At 44.4% G+C, this 16,950-nt stretch overlaps 2 protein-coding genes across 2 annotated transcripts in view; both read right to left on the bottom strand.

Annotated features, from left to right (window-relative positions):
- Window positions 1-16,950, bottom strand: part of FAM189A1 (family with sequence similarity 189 member A1) — a 442,533-nt gene that overhangs the window by 129,660 nt on the left and 295,923 nt on the right. The gene's annotated exons all lie outside the window — the stretch shown is intronic.
- Window positions 1,608-3,790, bottom strand: NSMCE3 (NSE3 homolog, SMC5-SMC6 complex component). The gene has a single exon (XM_025390664.1). It carries the CDS (start codon window positions 3,321-3,323, stop codon window positions 2,265-2,267), a length of 1,059 nt encoding a protein of 352 aa, XP_025246449.1. The 5' UTR covers window positions 3,324-3,790; the 3' UTR covers window positions 1,608-2,264.

Genomic DNA, 16,950 nt, shown 5'->3' with positions numbered 1-16,950 from the left:
GAACAATTAAAATGAGTGAATCAGGTCTACATATATCCACATGGCTGAATCTCAAATACATAATGGTGAGTGAGAACAGCAAGTTGCATAAGGACACACGTAATACCGTTTATATAAATCATGAAAGCCCACAAAATAAAACTCTATATTGGTTATGTATCTATACATGTGTAGTAAAATTATACAGTCATACAACAGCCCGATAGCCGCAGACTTTTGTTATCTCTGGGGAGGGTGAGAAGGAAAAGATATAAGGCCTTGATGTGGCCTCTTATGTTTCATATTTTAAAATTTGAAACAAGATTATCGATGGTAAATTGTTAACACCTCTGAGAAAAGCGGAGGGAATTTTGCCTCAGATATAACCGGCGGTGACTGCAGGGTAACAATTTTTATTATACAGGTGAGAATGTGAGTATCAGAGGGCACGAGGAGGAGAAAGCTGAGTCAGGGAGGTAACGGTACCAGGAGGCAGGAAGCAATTTATACACTGAAATAAAATGCAGATCAAGAAGAAATGCCTATAAGGACCAAACATCTTCCACTGATGAAACAAAGGCAAATCCCAATTCAACAGAATGAAATAAAACCCAGCAACCTATCACATTCCTCCATACTCACTATAGACTCTTTTAAATGACATACAGTCCAGTGTTGATGAAGTTCACTTTTTCCCCCCGAGTGAAAAATATCTGCCTTATTTCAAGGTTAATTTGCAGCACCTCCCCCTAAAACAATTATACTTATTTACCCACTGAATAAAACGTGTTGAATCTCTGCATTAAAAACAGCATCTGCTACATGTAATGGAGGAATACAATGGGACTATGAACTCTTCTAGTTCATCTAGTCTATAAAACAATTATATAGCTATAATTTTTCTCATTTTACAGATAAAGAAACTGAGATTCAGACAGCTTAAAACCTACCACCATATCACCATGCTGACAAGTTAGCATGAGCCGTAATTCAAATTCAGTTTGCCAGACAGCCCCAAGACCCACACCCTTTTCCCTATACCTAACTCCCTACGAGGTAGATCTTATGTCCTGCTCTTACTGTTCTATGTGGGCTATACTCACCATACACTTTATACTTATTTCCCCATACAATAGAGTCAGACTAGTGGAATATACCTTTTGAACCAGTAATTGCTCTCCTAGGAATCATTTGGAAAACAAGATAAAGAAAAGTTATATTTAAAAAGTGGCAGCTCCAGACCGACAATAAAAAATAAAAACATTAAAGAATAACAAGCAAATTCCTCCACATCAGGGACTAAACCCATTTTACAGGTCAAGAAACATCTGCATACAAACTAAGGAACCTACGTAAATTCCTATACTAGTGATGGTGGGGCCAGGATCTGAACCCAGGCAGTCTGATTCCCAAGCAGGCATGGTTAATGGTTACGCTATTGTTTTATAAGCCTTTTTGGTATCCACAGTAGAAATATACTTTACCTCATGATCCTGTACACACACACACAAAAGTGAAACAACTTCTACAAAACAACATTGACCTCAATATGTAGCAAAAACTTTAAGACGCTGATTTCGTCATGAAATTGTCTCATGGCCCACGATTTAAAAAACACACAATGCTTCAGTGCTTTAAAAATACAATATTTATTGTAATAACTAGAGTAGCATGTAAAAAAAAAACTAAGTGGAACTGCATGTTTAGCAACAGAGCTGAGTAATTATGAATATAAACAATTGCTATTTGGAGAAAATACACCACGTTCATTGCTTGGAACCATGAATAATACTTATATATGTAGGAAATATAGAAAAAATAAAATAGGTTAAGGTAATAAGGATATAGGCAATTACGTTTTTATTTTTAATTTTATAAAGACTTTTATTTTTCCTTACAAACTGGGATGCTTAAGAGACCCGATAATAGCTACTTTTTTATTTTCTTGGCACCAAAGCAACTTACTTATGTGTTCCTTCTGGCATATCTGTTTCAGATCATAGTCAAGTTTTCCAATTCGTTTTACTAAGCTAGGAAAATTTTTTATACCAAAAAAAGTAAAATCAAAGCAAAACAAATGCTCCTTTGTTTATAGATGAAAATCTGGAACCAAATAACACAACATTAAAAGAACAAAACTTTGCAAACACATCCTAAAGCTACACACATTGAAACGCTACAGAAATACGCTTCCTGGGTTCGTTCTCCCTTCCCCCGCTCCTCTGCACTGTGCCTTTGGGTCTCAGACCCTTGTCCCGGGGGTCCCTCTGAATCCACCTCTGATTTCAAGAGGATGGGGCTGAGCCACTGGGCTGAGGTCTGGCCCTGTTCTCCTCATCTGCCAACGCCTCACAGTACTGCGCTGGCCAGTCCTTGGGGTCTTGATTATGGACTTTGGCCACAAACTTAAGAACTTTCATCTTGCTGGTTTCCAGGTTGGTTCGCGGGCCCCACTGGAACTCGTAGTCCACCGGGTCGGTGTGGGGTATCCGCCGGTATTCCAGGTAACGTTGTCGCACAAAGTCCTCAGTAATGAGTTTCTTTGGATCTCCGAAAATGAAATGCTTCTTGGTGGGGTAGACCCCTAAGCGCCGCAGAAAGTCCCAGACTTCAGTCTCCTTGATGGTGTTGCCCTTCATAAAGATGAGCCCCAGGACGATCATCAGGAGGCCCGTAGTGGGCGTGCCTTGGTCACCCCTCACCTCGGCATCCTCCTCCACCGGCTCCAGGGTGTTGATGAGGATGTACGTGTTGCTCTTGGGTTCAAGTTCCACCAGCTTATACCCGAAGACGTACTGGAGGCGCTCCGCGGCCCGTTTGAGGAGGTCGGGGAAGATGTCCCTGTAGTCCCCGATGACGTGCTTCAGTATGTCGGCCCGCTTGATGGGAATCTTCTTCTGGTCCTTAATCAGCAAGAACTGCACCAGCTCGGACACTTTCAGCTCCTGCTGCTTCTGGGTCCTGGGGCCCACGGCGGGGGCGGCCTGGGACCGGCGGGCGCCCTGCGACGAGGGGCCCTGCGACCCCTGCGAGCCGCCCGGCCCCCGGGAAGTGCTCGGGGCCTCCTCCGCTAAGCGGTCTCTGGGGGCCCGGGCGTCTTCGCCCGCCCGCGAGGCCCCGGAGTTTCCGCCACGGCTCCAGTCGCTGTCCCTCTCGGCCTGGCCGCCAGAGCGACCCCGGTTCCTCGGTTTTTGCAACATGTCACCGGCGACGGGTACCGGTGAACACTCCAGCAAGCAAGCAGCCGCGGCGGGGATCGTGGGTCGGCGACCCGCTAAGGCCGCTGCCTGGGCGGGGCCCCAGAAGGGGCGCGCAGTGTCGGCTGAGACTGCGTGCTGCGTCATGAAGCCTGCGCCTTGCGTCACGGCGGCTGGGCGGTGCGCCTGCGCGGCTGCGGGGCTGGGGGTACCAAAAGCATCAGAGATTTCTGTGCAGCCCTGCAGGTCTGGTCGGTGAATTTCAGTATAGTGAAGTGTTGTTCTTACTAAACCATGCAAGCAGAGAACGAGAACCGAAACTCCTAAACAAGTGTGTCGCTAAATTCAGGACCAGACAGGCTCAGGCAAGTTTTACAGACGGTATTATGAGTTTCTAATTCTAAATCGGGAGCATTTGTAAATGGAAAGATCTCACAGGATGAATGTGTGAGAAAGAAAAAAAAAAAAGGTGAAGAGGAAGGTACGACCGTGGAAGTAAAAGCATTTATTTCTACACAACATGTAGAAGGATATAAAAAACCCAGAGGGCTCTTAGTTTTCGTCCCTCCGCTCAATGTCATACCCTCCAACCCACTGCCCCCACTTACTTTCTCTAATGCCCCGTGGAGTTTGTTAAAAACAAAAGTCTGCTGCAGGCTTTCCGCGCAAGCAGGACTTCGGTTTCACTATTTCCGTATGTGTATTCTCTGCATTAAACTCCTTTAGCTAGACAACTATGAGAAAACCACACAAAACTTGTCAATATTAAGTAAATGTTTTAGCTTGGTCAAACGAGTTTATCCTTTGGAAAACAACTGCCTTCGGCTCACAGCCACAATTTTAGCAGAAATGCGTAAGAGGAATGCTGCAAACGTGCACTCTCAAGAGATTACCACTTAATTTTGGGCATCACTGATCAAGAATTGCAATAACGTGGATCTCTTAAATTTCTTAATTCATAATATATTAGCTTTGAGAAAGAAAAGAGAACACAGGGGTATTTATCCCTCATCTATGATGTGTGCAGTCTATGTATATTTTAATTGTGCAACTCAAGTAGCCAAAATGAGTCATTTCATTAACTCAAACCATCAGCAATCTGCTGCCATTACTTCTATAGATCTTAGCAAATTTGTTTCTTCTCTATTTATTGACTTGCAAAGAAGAAACTGAATTTCCCCGTGTCTTTTTAAAGCTACCCAGAAAGTGGATAAACTCTTCAAAGAACCAAATGGAGTTCCTCTTTAATGCAAATATATTCAAAGGAAAGCAATTTAGAACACATTATCTGAGTAATAGCATCAAACACAACCTTATTAAAATTTTGTTAAATGTTAGTAGCGGAACACATTTGTTTGTAATTCAGTAGGAAAATGCAATCTGATAATGGCACTGGAACTGCTATAGTAAATGTAAAATCATATTCCATGAACTAATGCAAGTATGCTAAAATCTGATACGCAGTGAGTAATAACTTACTGTTCCACACAAGATACAACTATATCCTCAGGCATCAAGCTTAATGACAAAGGCCTACTACGAAAAACAAATATATTATCAAGGTATTCATTTTTTTACAATGAGAAAATTCATCTGCTTCAGTTTCCTTGCAAATTAAAATTTGGACTTAGGTTCATAAAAGCTTCCTGCCATCTAGAATTCTGCAAAAGGTCCCTACCACAGGATGTGGATGGTCTACCTTGAGTCAAAAAAGTTCAGTGGCCAAGATATAAGGGGAAAGTGGAAAATTAAATAAAAGCTATTGTCAACAATTGGGCTGGTTTTTCAATGCTGTTTCTTGCTAAGGTATTCACTTACGTCACCAAGCAGTCCACCAATCAGGCTACCCTCGTGACTGTGAAAATCAGCAGTGTCCTCTAGCAGCACTCTTACCTAGACAGCAGACTGTCATTACTCAAAATAGAGGAGAAGAGATGCCAGTTTGTAAGTCTGAAAACATCTCTCTACGCTCTGTCCAGAGGAATGCAGGTGAGAAAATGCACACATAAAATAAGAGTATTAGAATTAGTATTAGAATTAGTATTAGAATTAGTATTAGCATTAGTATTAGAATGAAGTTTAGGCCCTGCATGGAGAAGTCCCACATTCTTCTGCATGGAGAAGAAGACCCACATTCCACCTTGGATTAATACTGGAAGCTATGGATGTTTGGGGAGAAACTGGTGAAAACAATACTAACATTAGTAACAATAATATAAACGACAACAGTCAATGATTATATAGTAGTTGCTGCTCCATCTCCATGTCTGCAGTTTCACTTTCTTTGGTTTCAGTTACCTGCAGTCAACAGTCTGAAAATATTAAGGTATTTTCAGAGAGAAATCACAATATAACTTATTACACTATATTATATTTGTTCTACTTTATTGTTAGTGTCAACTGAAGGATGATGAGGTTCATAAATTTGGAAAGAGCTTTATTTCTCATAGAGGGTTGCAGTCTGCGGGGTGGCCATTCCAACAGCCTGGGAAGCAAAACCTCATGCTAGAAGCCAGAAACAGACACTTCAACGGAGGGGCAAAGGGAGCACGAATCTATGCAGAGTGGGGTGGCCAAGTATACATATTTAATAAGCTATAGGAGGAGTCATGAATATTTACGCAAGGAGAAACGTGCACATGCGCCACTGCACTTCATGCCTCTCCATGGGACCCATATTCCAAAACTGGCAGTGTTAGCATGATCCAGGGTAGGAGTTTTCGGACCCTCTGATATCAGAAGGTGAAGCAGAGGACATGAAAACCCTGACTGCATGTCTTCCATAGACTGGCCCTAACTACTCCATGGTTGGTAGTCTTTTACCAGGAAGAACTGCTGGGCAGTTGTGCCAAAACTCCAAAAGGGAGGGGCAGCATCAGGTGGCTGGTTGATACCAGCGGTGGAGTCTTGAAGGGCTGATTTCTGTTTAGCGCTTAGGGAAGAAAGCCGAATGGCATTTAGAGCGGGAGAGGGTTTCCAAGGTTATTCTGGGGTCCCCTTGGTCAAGAAGGGGTCTGTTCAGTCAGCTGGAGGGCTTAAGTTTTCATTTTTGTTTCTCATTAATTATTGTTAATCTCTACTGTGACTAATTTATAAATGAAACTTTTTTTTTTTTTGAGATGGAGTCACACTCTTATGCCACTGCACTGGAGTGCAGTGTCACGATCTTGGCTCAGTGCAACCTCCGCTTCCCACGTTCAAGAGATCCTCCCATCTCAGCCTCCTGAGTAGCTAGGATTACAGGTGTGTACCACCATGCCTAGCTAATTTTTTTGTATTTTTAATAGAGATGGGGTTTCACCATTTTAGCCAGGCTGGTCTCGAACTCCTGACCTTAAGTGATCCATCCCTCAGCCTCCCAAAGTGCTAGGATTACAGGCGTGAGCCACCGCTCCTGGCCTAAATTAAATTTTATCATAGGTTCATGTAACGATTAATGTTGAGTGTCAACTTGATTGGACTGAAGGAAGCAAAGTATTATTCCTGGGTGTGTCTGTGAGGGTGTTGTCAAAGGAGATTAACATTTGAGTCAGTGGACTGGGAGAGGCAGACCCACCCTCAATCTGGGTGGGCACCATCTAATCAGCTGCCAGCGCGGCTAGAATAAAGCAGGCAGAAGAACGTGGAAGGACTTGACTTGCTGAGTCTTCTGGTCTTCATCTTTCTCCCATGCTGGATGCTTCCTGCCCTTGAACATCAGACTCCAAGTTCTTTGGCTTTTGGATTCTTGGACTTACACTAGTGGTTTGCCAGGGGCTCAAGGGTCTTCAGCCACAGACTGAAGGCTGCACTGTTGGACTCCCTATTTTTGAGGTTTTGGGACTCGGACTGGCTTCCTTGCTCCTCAGCTTGCAGACGGCCTATTGTTGGGGCTTCACCCTGTGATCATGTGAGTCAATACTCCTTAATAAACTCCCCTTTATATATACATCTATCCTATTAATTCTGTCCCTCTAGAGAATCCTGCCTAATACAGTATGTATCTATGTATAGGGGAAAACATTGTGTACTTAGGGTACACAATGTACCTAATTGTGTGTCCACGATTTCAGGCATCCACTGAGGGTCTTGCAACACATCCTCCACAGATAAGGGGGGACTACTAGACAAAGTGAACGGGGGGTCAGACCTTATTCCAGGTAGTTTGCAGGTATGACTTCATTTAATCCCCACAACAAACCTATGAGGCATGTGCATTTATTATGTTTCTCTTCTCATAAACAGGCACAGGAGAAAATTACTAAGTTTTGAGGCTCTACAGCAAGTAAGTGGTAGGTCTGGGGTCTGAACACAGCCAATCTGCCTCCAGAGACTGGGCTTTTAACTGTATACTGATTCAGAGCAAACACTGACATGGTGTCCTTGAAAAAGTAAGGGCTTTTGGATCAGATGAACTAACATTAGAAACCTGTATGATACTGGCAGAGCTACTGACACACCTCCACGCTTCAGTCTCCAAGTCAACAAAATGAGGCCTAATCCTGGCATCAAGATTAAGCGAGAGAGATTTACCCAGTACCTAGCACAGGGCCTGGCAGGGTAGTTGGATAACAGTTTCCTTCTTTCCAGGGATTTCTGTTAAGGAAAATAGTTGAGGACTACACAAAGTTGAGTATACTGCAGGGGAGACAAAACCTTCCCTCCACCCTCAAAGGGTCCCAGCTGGACCTGAGACTTAAATGGACATAAAATAGGTTAACAGGAGAAAAGCATTCAAATTTCATTCAAGTTTTACAGGACATAGGAGCGCTCGTTAGGGAAATGAAGACCCAAAGAAGTGGCAAAACCTAAATGCTTTTACATTTGGTTGAACAAAGAGAGGTAATCGTGGGAAAAGTAAATTATGTGGGGAGGATAAAGGGAGATAATTATTTTAACAAAGTTGTTTGTACAGAATTCACTTGGCTTTGACTCCGCATTGAGTAATGTGTCTTTCCTCTTGGTACAGTAAAGCTATTTTTCACATGGGAGTTTTTATCTCCTGTTTTCAGGAAGAAAAGAGGAAATTCAAATGGCCTTCTTGCATCTGCTATTTTTCAAGTGCCTTTAGCTCAAAGTAATCCTTATGCCAAAGTGGCATATTTTGGGCATATTCTGCCATCTTTCAGTAGAACGATGAGAAAGATGTTCACTGCAGCAAAACACATGTACACAAAAATCAAAAGGGCTGAAAAGAAATACATCTATCAAGGTGCTATTAAAGTTAATTTGCTTTTAAAAATCAAAATCAACCCTGATTTTCTTGCTTGGGAGATGAATGAAAAATATATTTTCAATGAAGTGTCACTTCAAAGTGACACTATGCCATAGCAGCTATGCACATTCACATGTTCAATAAATTCAGTGTGATTTGAATATGGCATTTGTGACTTTCTGTTCAGGCAGTGAAATCACAAAGACAAGTGGTTAAAAAAGAAAAACATTTTCAAACACTTTATGTTAATGACCTTCATGCTTTTATTACTAGACCCAAAAGAAAAAATCAAAATTCTTTGAGGCAAAAGCTAAGCTAGCTAAGATTTCAAGTGCAAAGGACAAGGAAATGCCTACTACAAATTGCTCTTTAGATGTTTATAGTAATTAAATGTTTTGTCTTTTCGATAGCAAATGCCTGCCAAGAAACTCTAATCATCTTTATTATCTACTAGATTCTCCTCTTCATTCATGGTATTTCTTGTGAATCAGAAAAACACTTTAATTTTTCTGACAGCAACACAGTGCTAAAAGCAGGTGAGGACTTTTTAAGAAGAAAGGCAGCGATCAAAGCATGCAGCCACCACATATGAGCTGTTCTCTGCCTTTTCCAGTGGAAGAAAGTGGGCCAATGTGCAGCATGTGAGCAAAGGAGCTGGGAGGCAAATACTATTTTGGTGGGTAGACAGCAGGAAAAGCGATCTAGACATCTTAATGGTTGCAGTAAAGTCCCTTGTGTCCACACATTTACAACAGTTATATATATGCATTCATAGCAAAGATCCCTCCTGCTTAGATCACATGGTAGACTACCTAATAACACTTTGTCCCTCATAAATGAATATTTTGATGAAGCAGCAACAGAGTTTTCCTTGGCTGGTGGAAGCGAGTGGAGAGGTGGGCCTTCATGAGATAGTGCTTTCCAAGCATTGCAGCCATTTGCCCAGAAGCCTGGTCTTAGACTCTCTTTTCAAGAAATGCGTCTTCCAGATATCCAGGGCCCTTTACTTAGGAAAATCATTAGGGCCTACTAAGTTACACAATTACAAACATCCACAGTCTTGATAGTGGTCACTAAGATTCTCTTTGTTTGCTTGGTCTCTAACCCCTCTGTTCTGTAGCCGTTCCCTGTAGGAACAGCCTCTTCCCACCTTTAAGAGACCTTAGTATAGGGCTCTGCCTTCCTTTCCTGAGTGCACAGGATTCAGGCCAGACACAGTGACTGGTTCAGAAGTTCAGTCAGCATCCTTCCAGGATATTCAGATAGATATTCTCGCTCCTCTGAGCTAACAAGCTGAGGGCTGATATAAGCCTCGCCACCTGGGCCCTTGCTTCTGAAAAACCTGCCTCAGGGCGAAGCCAACTCAAAAGAGATCTAGGACATGGGAAACAATCTTCATGCTGCCATTTGAATCCCTGGATGCTGAGTTCAAGATCAGACTCCTGGAGATAATGAATTACTAGAGCATCTCCTTTTGCTTCATCTGCTTTGAGTTGGTTCCTGTCACTTGAAAGTGAACAAGGTCTGGCTGAATCAGTAGCCAATCCTATTATTCAGGGGAAAAGAGGGGAGTAAGAAATGAGACTTTGGAGCTAGGGAAGGTTAATAATGAGGAGTTTTGAATATAATGAGAGGTGAATTGAAAACAATGTGACATTTTTGTTATGCTTTTTCGCGTAACAAAGAAACATAACAAATGGAATGTTATGTTGGGGAATGAGCTCATCATTTGAGTTGGTGGCAACAGGGGTAAGGGAGAGACAAATTATGAAGAGCTGTGCTTTTCCATATGGAAAGTATATATGGGCCAGGCACAGTGGCTCACGCCTGTAATCCTGGTACTTTGGGAGGCCGGGGCGGGCGGATCACTTGAGGTCAGGAGTTCCAGACGAGCCAGGCCAACATGGCAGAACCCCGTCTCTACTAAAATTACAAAAATTAGCCAGGCCTGGTGGCGGGTGCCTGTAGTCCCAGCAACTCGGGAGGCTGAGGCAGGAGTCGCTTGAACCCGGGAGGAGGAGCTTGCAGTGAGCCGAGATTGTGTCACTGCACTCCAGCCTGGGCGACAGAGCGAGACTCCGCCTCAAAGAAAAAAAAAAGTACAAATGAGCTAATCTGGTGATTTATCTTTGCAGAAAGGAGTTTTACACAACTTGGAATATAAATTAAAGCAGTGGTCCCCAACCTTTTTGGTACTAGGGACCCGTTTTGTGGAAGACAATTTTTCCACGGAAGGTGCGGAGGTGGGGGGATGGTTTCAGGATCCCTGCCTGTGCAGTTCACAGTAGGGCTCACGGCCCTATGAGAATCTAATGCTGCCACTTATCTAACAGGAGGTGGAGCTGGGGCAGTAATGCTCACTCGCCTGCCACTCACCTCCTGCTGTATGGCCAGGTTCCTAACAGGCCACGGACTGGTGCTGGTCCACAGCCCGGGGTTTGGGGACCCCTGCCTTAAAGCATCTGCTACTCTAAGGTGTCTGTGTTCTCCATATTTAACCCAAAGCACTTGACCACTTGCTATACCACGCAAGATGCCAGAAACCTCATTCTTCCAGACTACGCTTTAGCCTAAAGTAGAGACATACGCACAGCAAAGAGCTATGTCCACAAGCAGAGCTGACAAAGCCAATATCCAGACAGGGGCAATGCAGATGGGTTATGAGAAAACTGAACACATTGAAATGGAAAAAAAATAACATTAGAGAAAAAATAAACATATTCAAGGCAGACAAGAAAGACCCCATGTATGCATACCTGGTGGTCTTGAGGGAGATAACAACCATAAAGAGAGAAAGAGATGACTGTAGGAGTCCTGGGGAGATGGGTTGCCACAGGCCCCGCCTCTCTGATCCCACCCCCGCCACCGCAGCTCCCTCCCTTAGACTAATAACCACAGCAAGCATGCTTTCAGGGCTCTGGGTTCTCCAAGATCTGCAGAAGAGAGATCCAGCACAGGGTTCCTCCCTCCCCGAGACACAAGTGAGAGCTTAGCAACTTCATGCGGAGAAGAGGGCTTGCCCCTTCCCAAGGCCTGGGAAAAGCAAGGACTGTGTGGTACCTGTGGGGTCTGTGCTGGCAGAAGCCTGTGTCTCCCTTCTGAGAGAGTCCACAGCTGTCCCCTTTCTGAGAATAATCCTCCGAGACCCTGTTCCAGGCTGTCGTTCTTCAGGAGAGCCTCACAGGCAGGCCAAGTGCTGCCAGGCCTCAAGGTTGGGAGAGCCAGCAGTTTGCCTCCTGTGAGGCCCGGGCTGCACGAGGCCCTTCGTAGTACTTCAACAGGCATCAGACAGTGCGCCCTCTGATGCACCGTGGCCAGAAAAGCAACACCTGCTGGGCCTCCTGCTACTTGCCAGCCTCATACTTTTCCAGTGACTCCCAACAGCATGACCCACAGAGGAAAGGGAGAAGCCCCAACCCTATTCCGTTTATCCCACCGGATATCCCCGGCCTCTTTTCTGCAAATCGGTTGACCACAGATGTATGAATTTATTTCTCAATTCTAATCCACTGCTCTACGTGTGCACTGGCTTCCTGGGGCTGCCGAAGCAGAACGCCACAGCCTGGGGGCTTAAACAACCAAGTGATTCCTCACAGTTCTGGAGGCTCCAAGTCCGAGACCGAGGAGTCGGCATGGTTGGTTCCTCCTGAGGCTTCTCTCCTCGGCCTGCGGATGACCATGCTCTCACGGTGTTCTCAGCTGACCCTTCTCGGTGCATGCACACCCCTGGTGTCTCTCCTTTTGTTGACTATAAAGACACCCGTCCTATTGGATCAGGGCCCCACTGTAAAGGCCTCATTTTAACTTAATCCACTTCAAGAACTTATTTCCACACACAGTTTGTAAGTCTGAGGTTGAGTCTTGCAAATTCTGGGGGAGACACTGCAGCCCATCACATATGTCGATGTGTGCCACTGCTACACTGCCTGGTTACTACACGGTGTTAGTTTTGAAGTTAGTTTTGAAATTAGAAGGTGTAAGTCCTCCAGTTCTGTTATTTTTCAAGATTATTAGGGCTATTCTGGGTCCCTTCCATCTCCATAGGAATTTTAGAATCAGCTTGTCAATTCTTGCTAAAAATTTAGTTGGAATTTTTTTTTTTTTTTTTTTTTTTTGAGATGGAGCCTCGCTGTGTCACCAGGCTGGAGTGCAGTGGGACGATCTCGCCTCACTGCAACCTCCACCTCCCAAGTTCAAGCGATTCTCCTGCCTAAGCCTCCTGAATAGCTGGGACTACAGGCACATGCCAGCACGCTCAGCTAATTTTTGTGTTTTTAGTAGAGCCGGGGTTTCACCATGTTGGCCAGGATGGTCTCGATCTCTTGACCTCATGATCCGCCCACTTCGGCCTCCTGAAGTGCTGGGATTACAGGCATGAGCCACCATGCCTGGCCTCAGTTGGGATTTTCATAGGACTTGTTTTGAGTCTGTAGATCAATTTGGGTAGCACTGACATCTTAAAATTAAGTCTACCGATCGACATACAAGGGATGCTAGTTAATGTGGACAAGTGAATTTATTACTGCTCCAAAACACTATTTTTACAAACTTTATATCAACATGAGAAATGAGGTTGTATCTTTCTACCTGGAGGGACCAAGGAAGTCAGGTGGTGTGTCCTTTGTACATGGGCAACCCAATTTCTTATCTAGACTTTCTTTTGCTCGCCTGGAAAAAAAAAAAAAAAAGATATTGCAGAAATGTGATAATTGCTTTCCTTAGTATGAAAAGTTGTTAAAATGAGTAAAGCCTGTGCTGAGCTAGAATTCTCACATTTCTGTTTTGATGTATCTGCATTTCACAGTAAAAACCCTGAGTTACGTATATATGTGATCCTGAAGTACCCATGATTAAAAACAAATATTTCAATCTACCATGTTCAGTTCTATTAGATCATTAAAAAACCTATCTCTACTCGAATTCTCTGAAAACTTGTAAATCATGCTCAGCAGAGTGACAACTCCACTAGGAGAGGCTGACCAACTCATTTGTTACGAAGTCCCTGGCCCCCTGAGAGGGGGGCCCCCAGAAATCTAATGTGAAAGGAAACTTCCATTTTCTCCCCAGCTGCTTTCCTTGAGTTTGCATGATATGCTTTGACTGCTATGTGGAGCTGTCAAAAGCCTCGAACAGAGAAAATAAGGAAGAATGGCATTCCAGGAAATAAACAAGCTTAATCTCAGCTGGACAGAAGGAGGTACAAAGGCGGCCTGGGGAAGGAAGAGGCAGGATATGGGGAGGACAGAATGGACTCTGTAACCTCAGGAAAAAATAGCAACCTTATAAATACAAAGACGTTCCCTGGCAGACACATGTCAGCACGTGCATTATAAAAGACAAACCAGCCAACGCCCCCCAGGCAAGTGAGAATCACATTCATCGGGAAGGAAGACAGCAGAAGGATCCTGCTGCCTGGTGATGTCTCAGCTGGCCTGGCTGCAGCTTTGCCTCCAGCAGCCAGGGAACCCCCATAGGAAGGACAACCCAAAATGCATGAAAGGTTTTCTGATGGTTTGCTGCCCCTTGAGGTTGGCAACACCATCCCTTCATCTGCATGGATAAACCTGGGCACCCCTTCTGAGAAGCAGTACTTTTTTTTTTTTTTTGAGACACAGTCTCACTCTGTCTCCCAGGCTAGAGTGCATTGGTGCAATCTTGGTTCGCTGCAAGCTCCGCCTCCTGGGTTCATGCCATTCTCCTGCCTCAGCCTCCCAAGTAGCTGGGACTACAGGCACCCACCACCATGCCTGGCTAATTTTTTGTATTTTTTAGTAGAGATGGTGCTTCACCATGTTAGCCAGGATGGTCTCAATCTTCTGACCTCATGATCTGCCCGCCTCGGCCTCCCAAAATGCTGAGATTACAGGTGTGAGCCACTGCGCCCAGCCTTTTTTTTAAAGACTTTATTAATCCCACATGTTTGAGACAGGTGGTTGGGAAACCAAATATTAACGAATTAACTGCTTCCTAGGATTCAACCAGTCATTAAAAATGTACCCGTGAAATTTTCTTGAGCTGTTCAATTGTTTATCATTATCCAAGAGGTTCGTACTCTCATGCATTTATTTTCCTTTCATATTTACCTCTAAGCAAATTACCTAATTCAACATGGTTATTCTGGATATTTAAAAGCTGTTCATTGGGAAATTTCACACAGCAATGTGAATACACCTGTTATGCTTAATCCTTTGTACGGAGGTGTGATTATTAGATGTAATTTATAGAAATTCTGCTGAACTCATTGTAATTTATTATCCATTTACAGTTTTACTTGATTAGTCTTACTCAAGGATGATATTTTCTAAATGTATAAATAAATAATGCAGCCTATTAAAATGGAGGTTAAATAATAATAAGCAACGGGTTTACAAGTGGACATGTGACCCAGCTCTGGCCAATGAGGTGCAAGGGATATTTTGGGGGGCATCTGAGAAATGTTTACTTGCTCTTAAAAAGAAGTTATAGGAAAAAAAGAAGGAAAACTTTCCTGTTCTACTGGACCCCCATACCAGGCATCTGCATGTACTGCCTCAAGCAGGGGCAACTGTCTCATGACTGAGTAGAGCTAAGCCACCAAATCAACACATTGAAACTGGCAGAGGGGAAAGCCGGAAAGATTCTAGGTCCTTGACTTTGCAAGGCTGCTGAACCAGCTAACCCTGCGGCAGCCCCCCTCTGGACTTGCCATTTGACGTAATAACTTCCTTCATTACTGAAGCTTGTGTGAATTGGTTTATATCACTTGCAGGCAAAAGCCACCCCAAAGCTTTCCAGGTGACATCTGTAGACTAAGGAGTCCCAACAAGAGGAACAGACTTCACCTGGTGAAGCTGTGCCAACCCACTCCACCTGTCTCTGAGATCTACGGATATTTGAATGTAAGCATGAAATGCTGCTCAAGTTCAGGTAGACTACAGCTCAAGAATGTGAGACTACAGGTTGGTAGTCTGCCTCCCTCTCTAAGGCAAAGAGATGTTTCGATGTTACCTGGGACCTGAGAAAGGGGGAAGGCCTACCGTTTGCCCAGATAGCTAAAGTCTGTAGGTTAGAAAGCCAGGATTTGTTTGGAAGTTATAAAGATGTATCCTCATATGTCACGGATATCATGTGATATGGTTTGGCTGTGTGCCCACCCAAATCTCATCTTGACTTGTAGCTCCCATAATTCCCATGTGTTGTGGGAGGGACCCCATGGGAGATAACTGAATCATGGGGAAGGTTTACCCCGTACTATTCTCATGCTGGTGAATAAGTCTCACAAGATCTGATGGCTTCATAAAGGGAAACTCCTTTCACTTGGTTCTCATTCTCTCTTGTCTGCTGCCATGTAAGACGTGTCTTTTGCCTTCTACCATGATGGTGGGGCCTCCCCAGTCACGTGAAATTAAACCTCTTTTTTAAGAGGTTTGAAAAAGAGGTCCATTAAACCTCCTTTTCTTTATAAATTACCCAGTCTCGAGTATGTCTTTATCAGCAGCACAAAAACAGACTAATACATTATCCTAACTTGAATGATGCCTGTCCTCAGCCAGTGGTCCATTTTGTGAGTATCCATCAAGGAGCTTTCTCCCACTGCACACTGGACCTCAGGGGTTATCACAAGCTCCCCAGCACTCTTCAAATTGTTCCTTGTTTCCAGCAAGTCATCTCTTCTCCACCTACCTCATTAATTCGGTATTTTAGACGCCTGTCACATTGCCTGTCGCTGATCCCTGACTCTTGAGACCCCATGATGTGCTACAATCTTGGCCCCCCAAGAAGAAGACAGGAAGTTTTAATCCAAGGCTCCAGAGGGCTTCAGGCATACCGGTCTGTTCTTGTTGCCTGGACTCCTCCAGTACATCCAAGTCTGCCCTTTAACTGTTTCTTGGCTATAACTGGTCTCAATATGGTGATGGCCAGGGGACAGATGAGCTTCGAAAGCCTCAGGCCAACCAGCCAGATGTTCTCTTACCTCCTGGTATAGGGGTCACCGATGATGCCTGGTATAGGGGTGTGTCCAGAGATGACCCACTGTTGCTCCCCATGGCCTGTGATAGAGGGTCATGCTCAGACAAGGAGCTGAGACCAAAGACCAGAGTCCAGCAAGAATCTATGGACCAAAGGTCAAGCAGTCTGGAGACAGTCTGCATCTCTGGCAGACCCCAGGGTGAGAAGCAGCTATCCCAGGCCACAGTGGGGTCAGCTGGCCAATCTGAGGGCTCTGGAGCAGATGAGAGGGAGCGCGTCCTGCACACTCGAAAGAGAAGTTGCGAGGTAATACTGAGGACAGTTAAACCCTACTTGATTCCGAAAAGACTATCCCCACCCTCACCATTAGGAGAAGAGACAGTGTATTTTGCCAGTGCAACTGCGGAGGGGAAACAATCCAACAATCCCACCCTATCTGCCTCTGTCACTTCTTCTTCTTCTTCCTTTTTTTTTTTTTGGAGACAGAGTCTGGCTCTGTCACCCAGGCTAGAGCATAGCTCACTGTAACCTCGAACTTCTAGGCTCAAGCGATTCTCCTGCCTCAGCCTTTCCAGTAGCTAGGATTACAGACATGAGCCATCAAGCCCCGCTGCACCTCTATCAATCCAC

The sequence above is a fragment of the Theropithecus gelada genome, chromosome 7a, assembly GCF_003255815.1.
Source record: "Theropithecus gelada isolate Dixy chromosome 7a, Tgel_1.0, whole genome shotgun sequence".
In the NCBI taxonomy this organism is placed as follows: Eukaryota; Metazoa; Chordata; class Mammalia; order Primates; family Cercopithecidae; genus Theropithecus; species Theropithecus gelada.
This window is presented reverse-complemented; position numbering and strand designations above follow the sequence as displayed.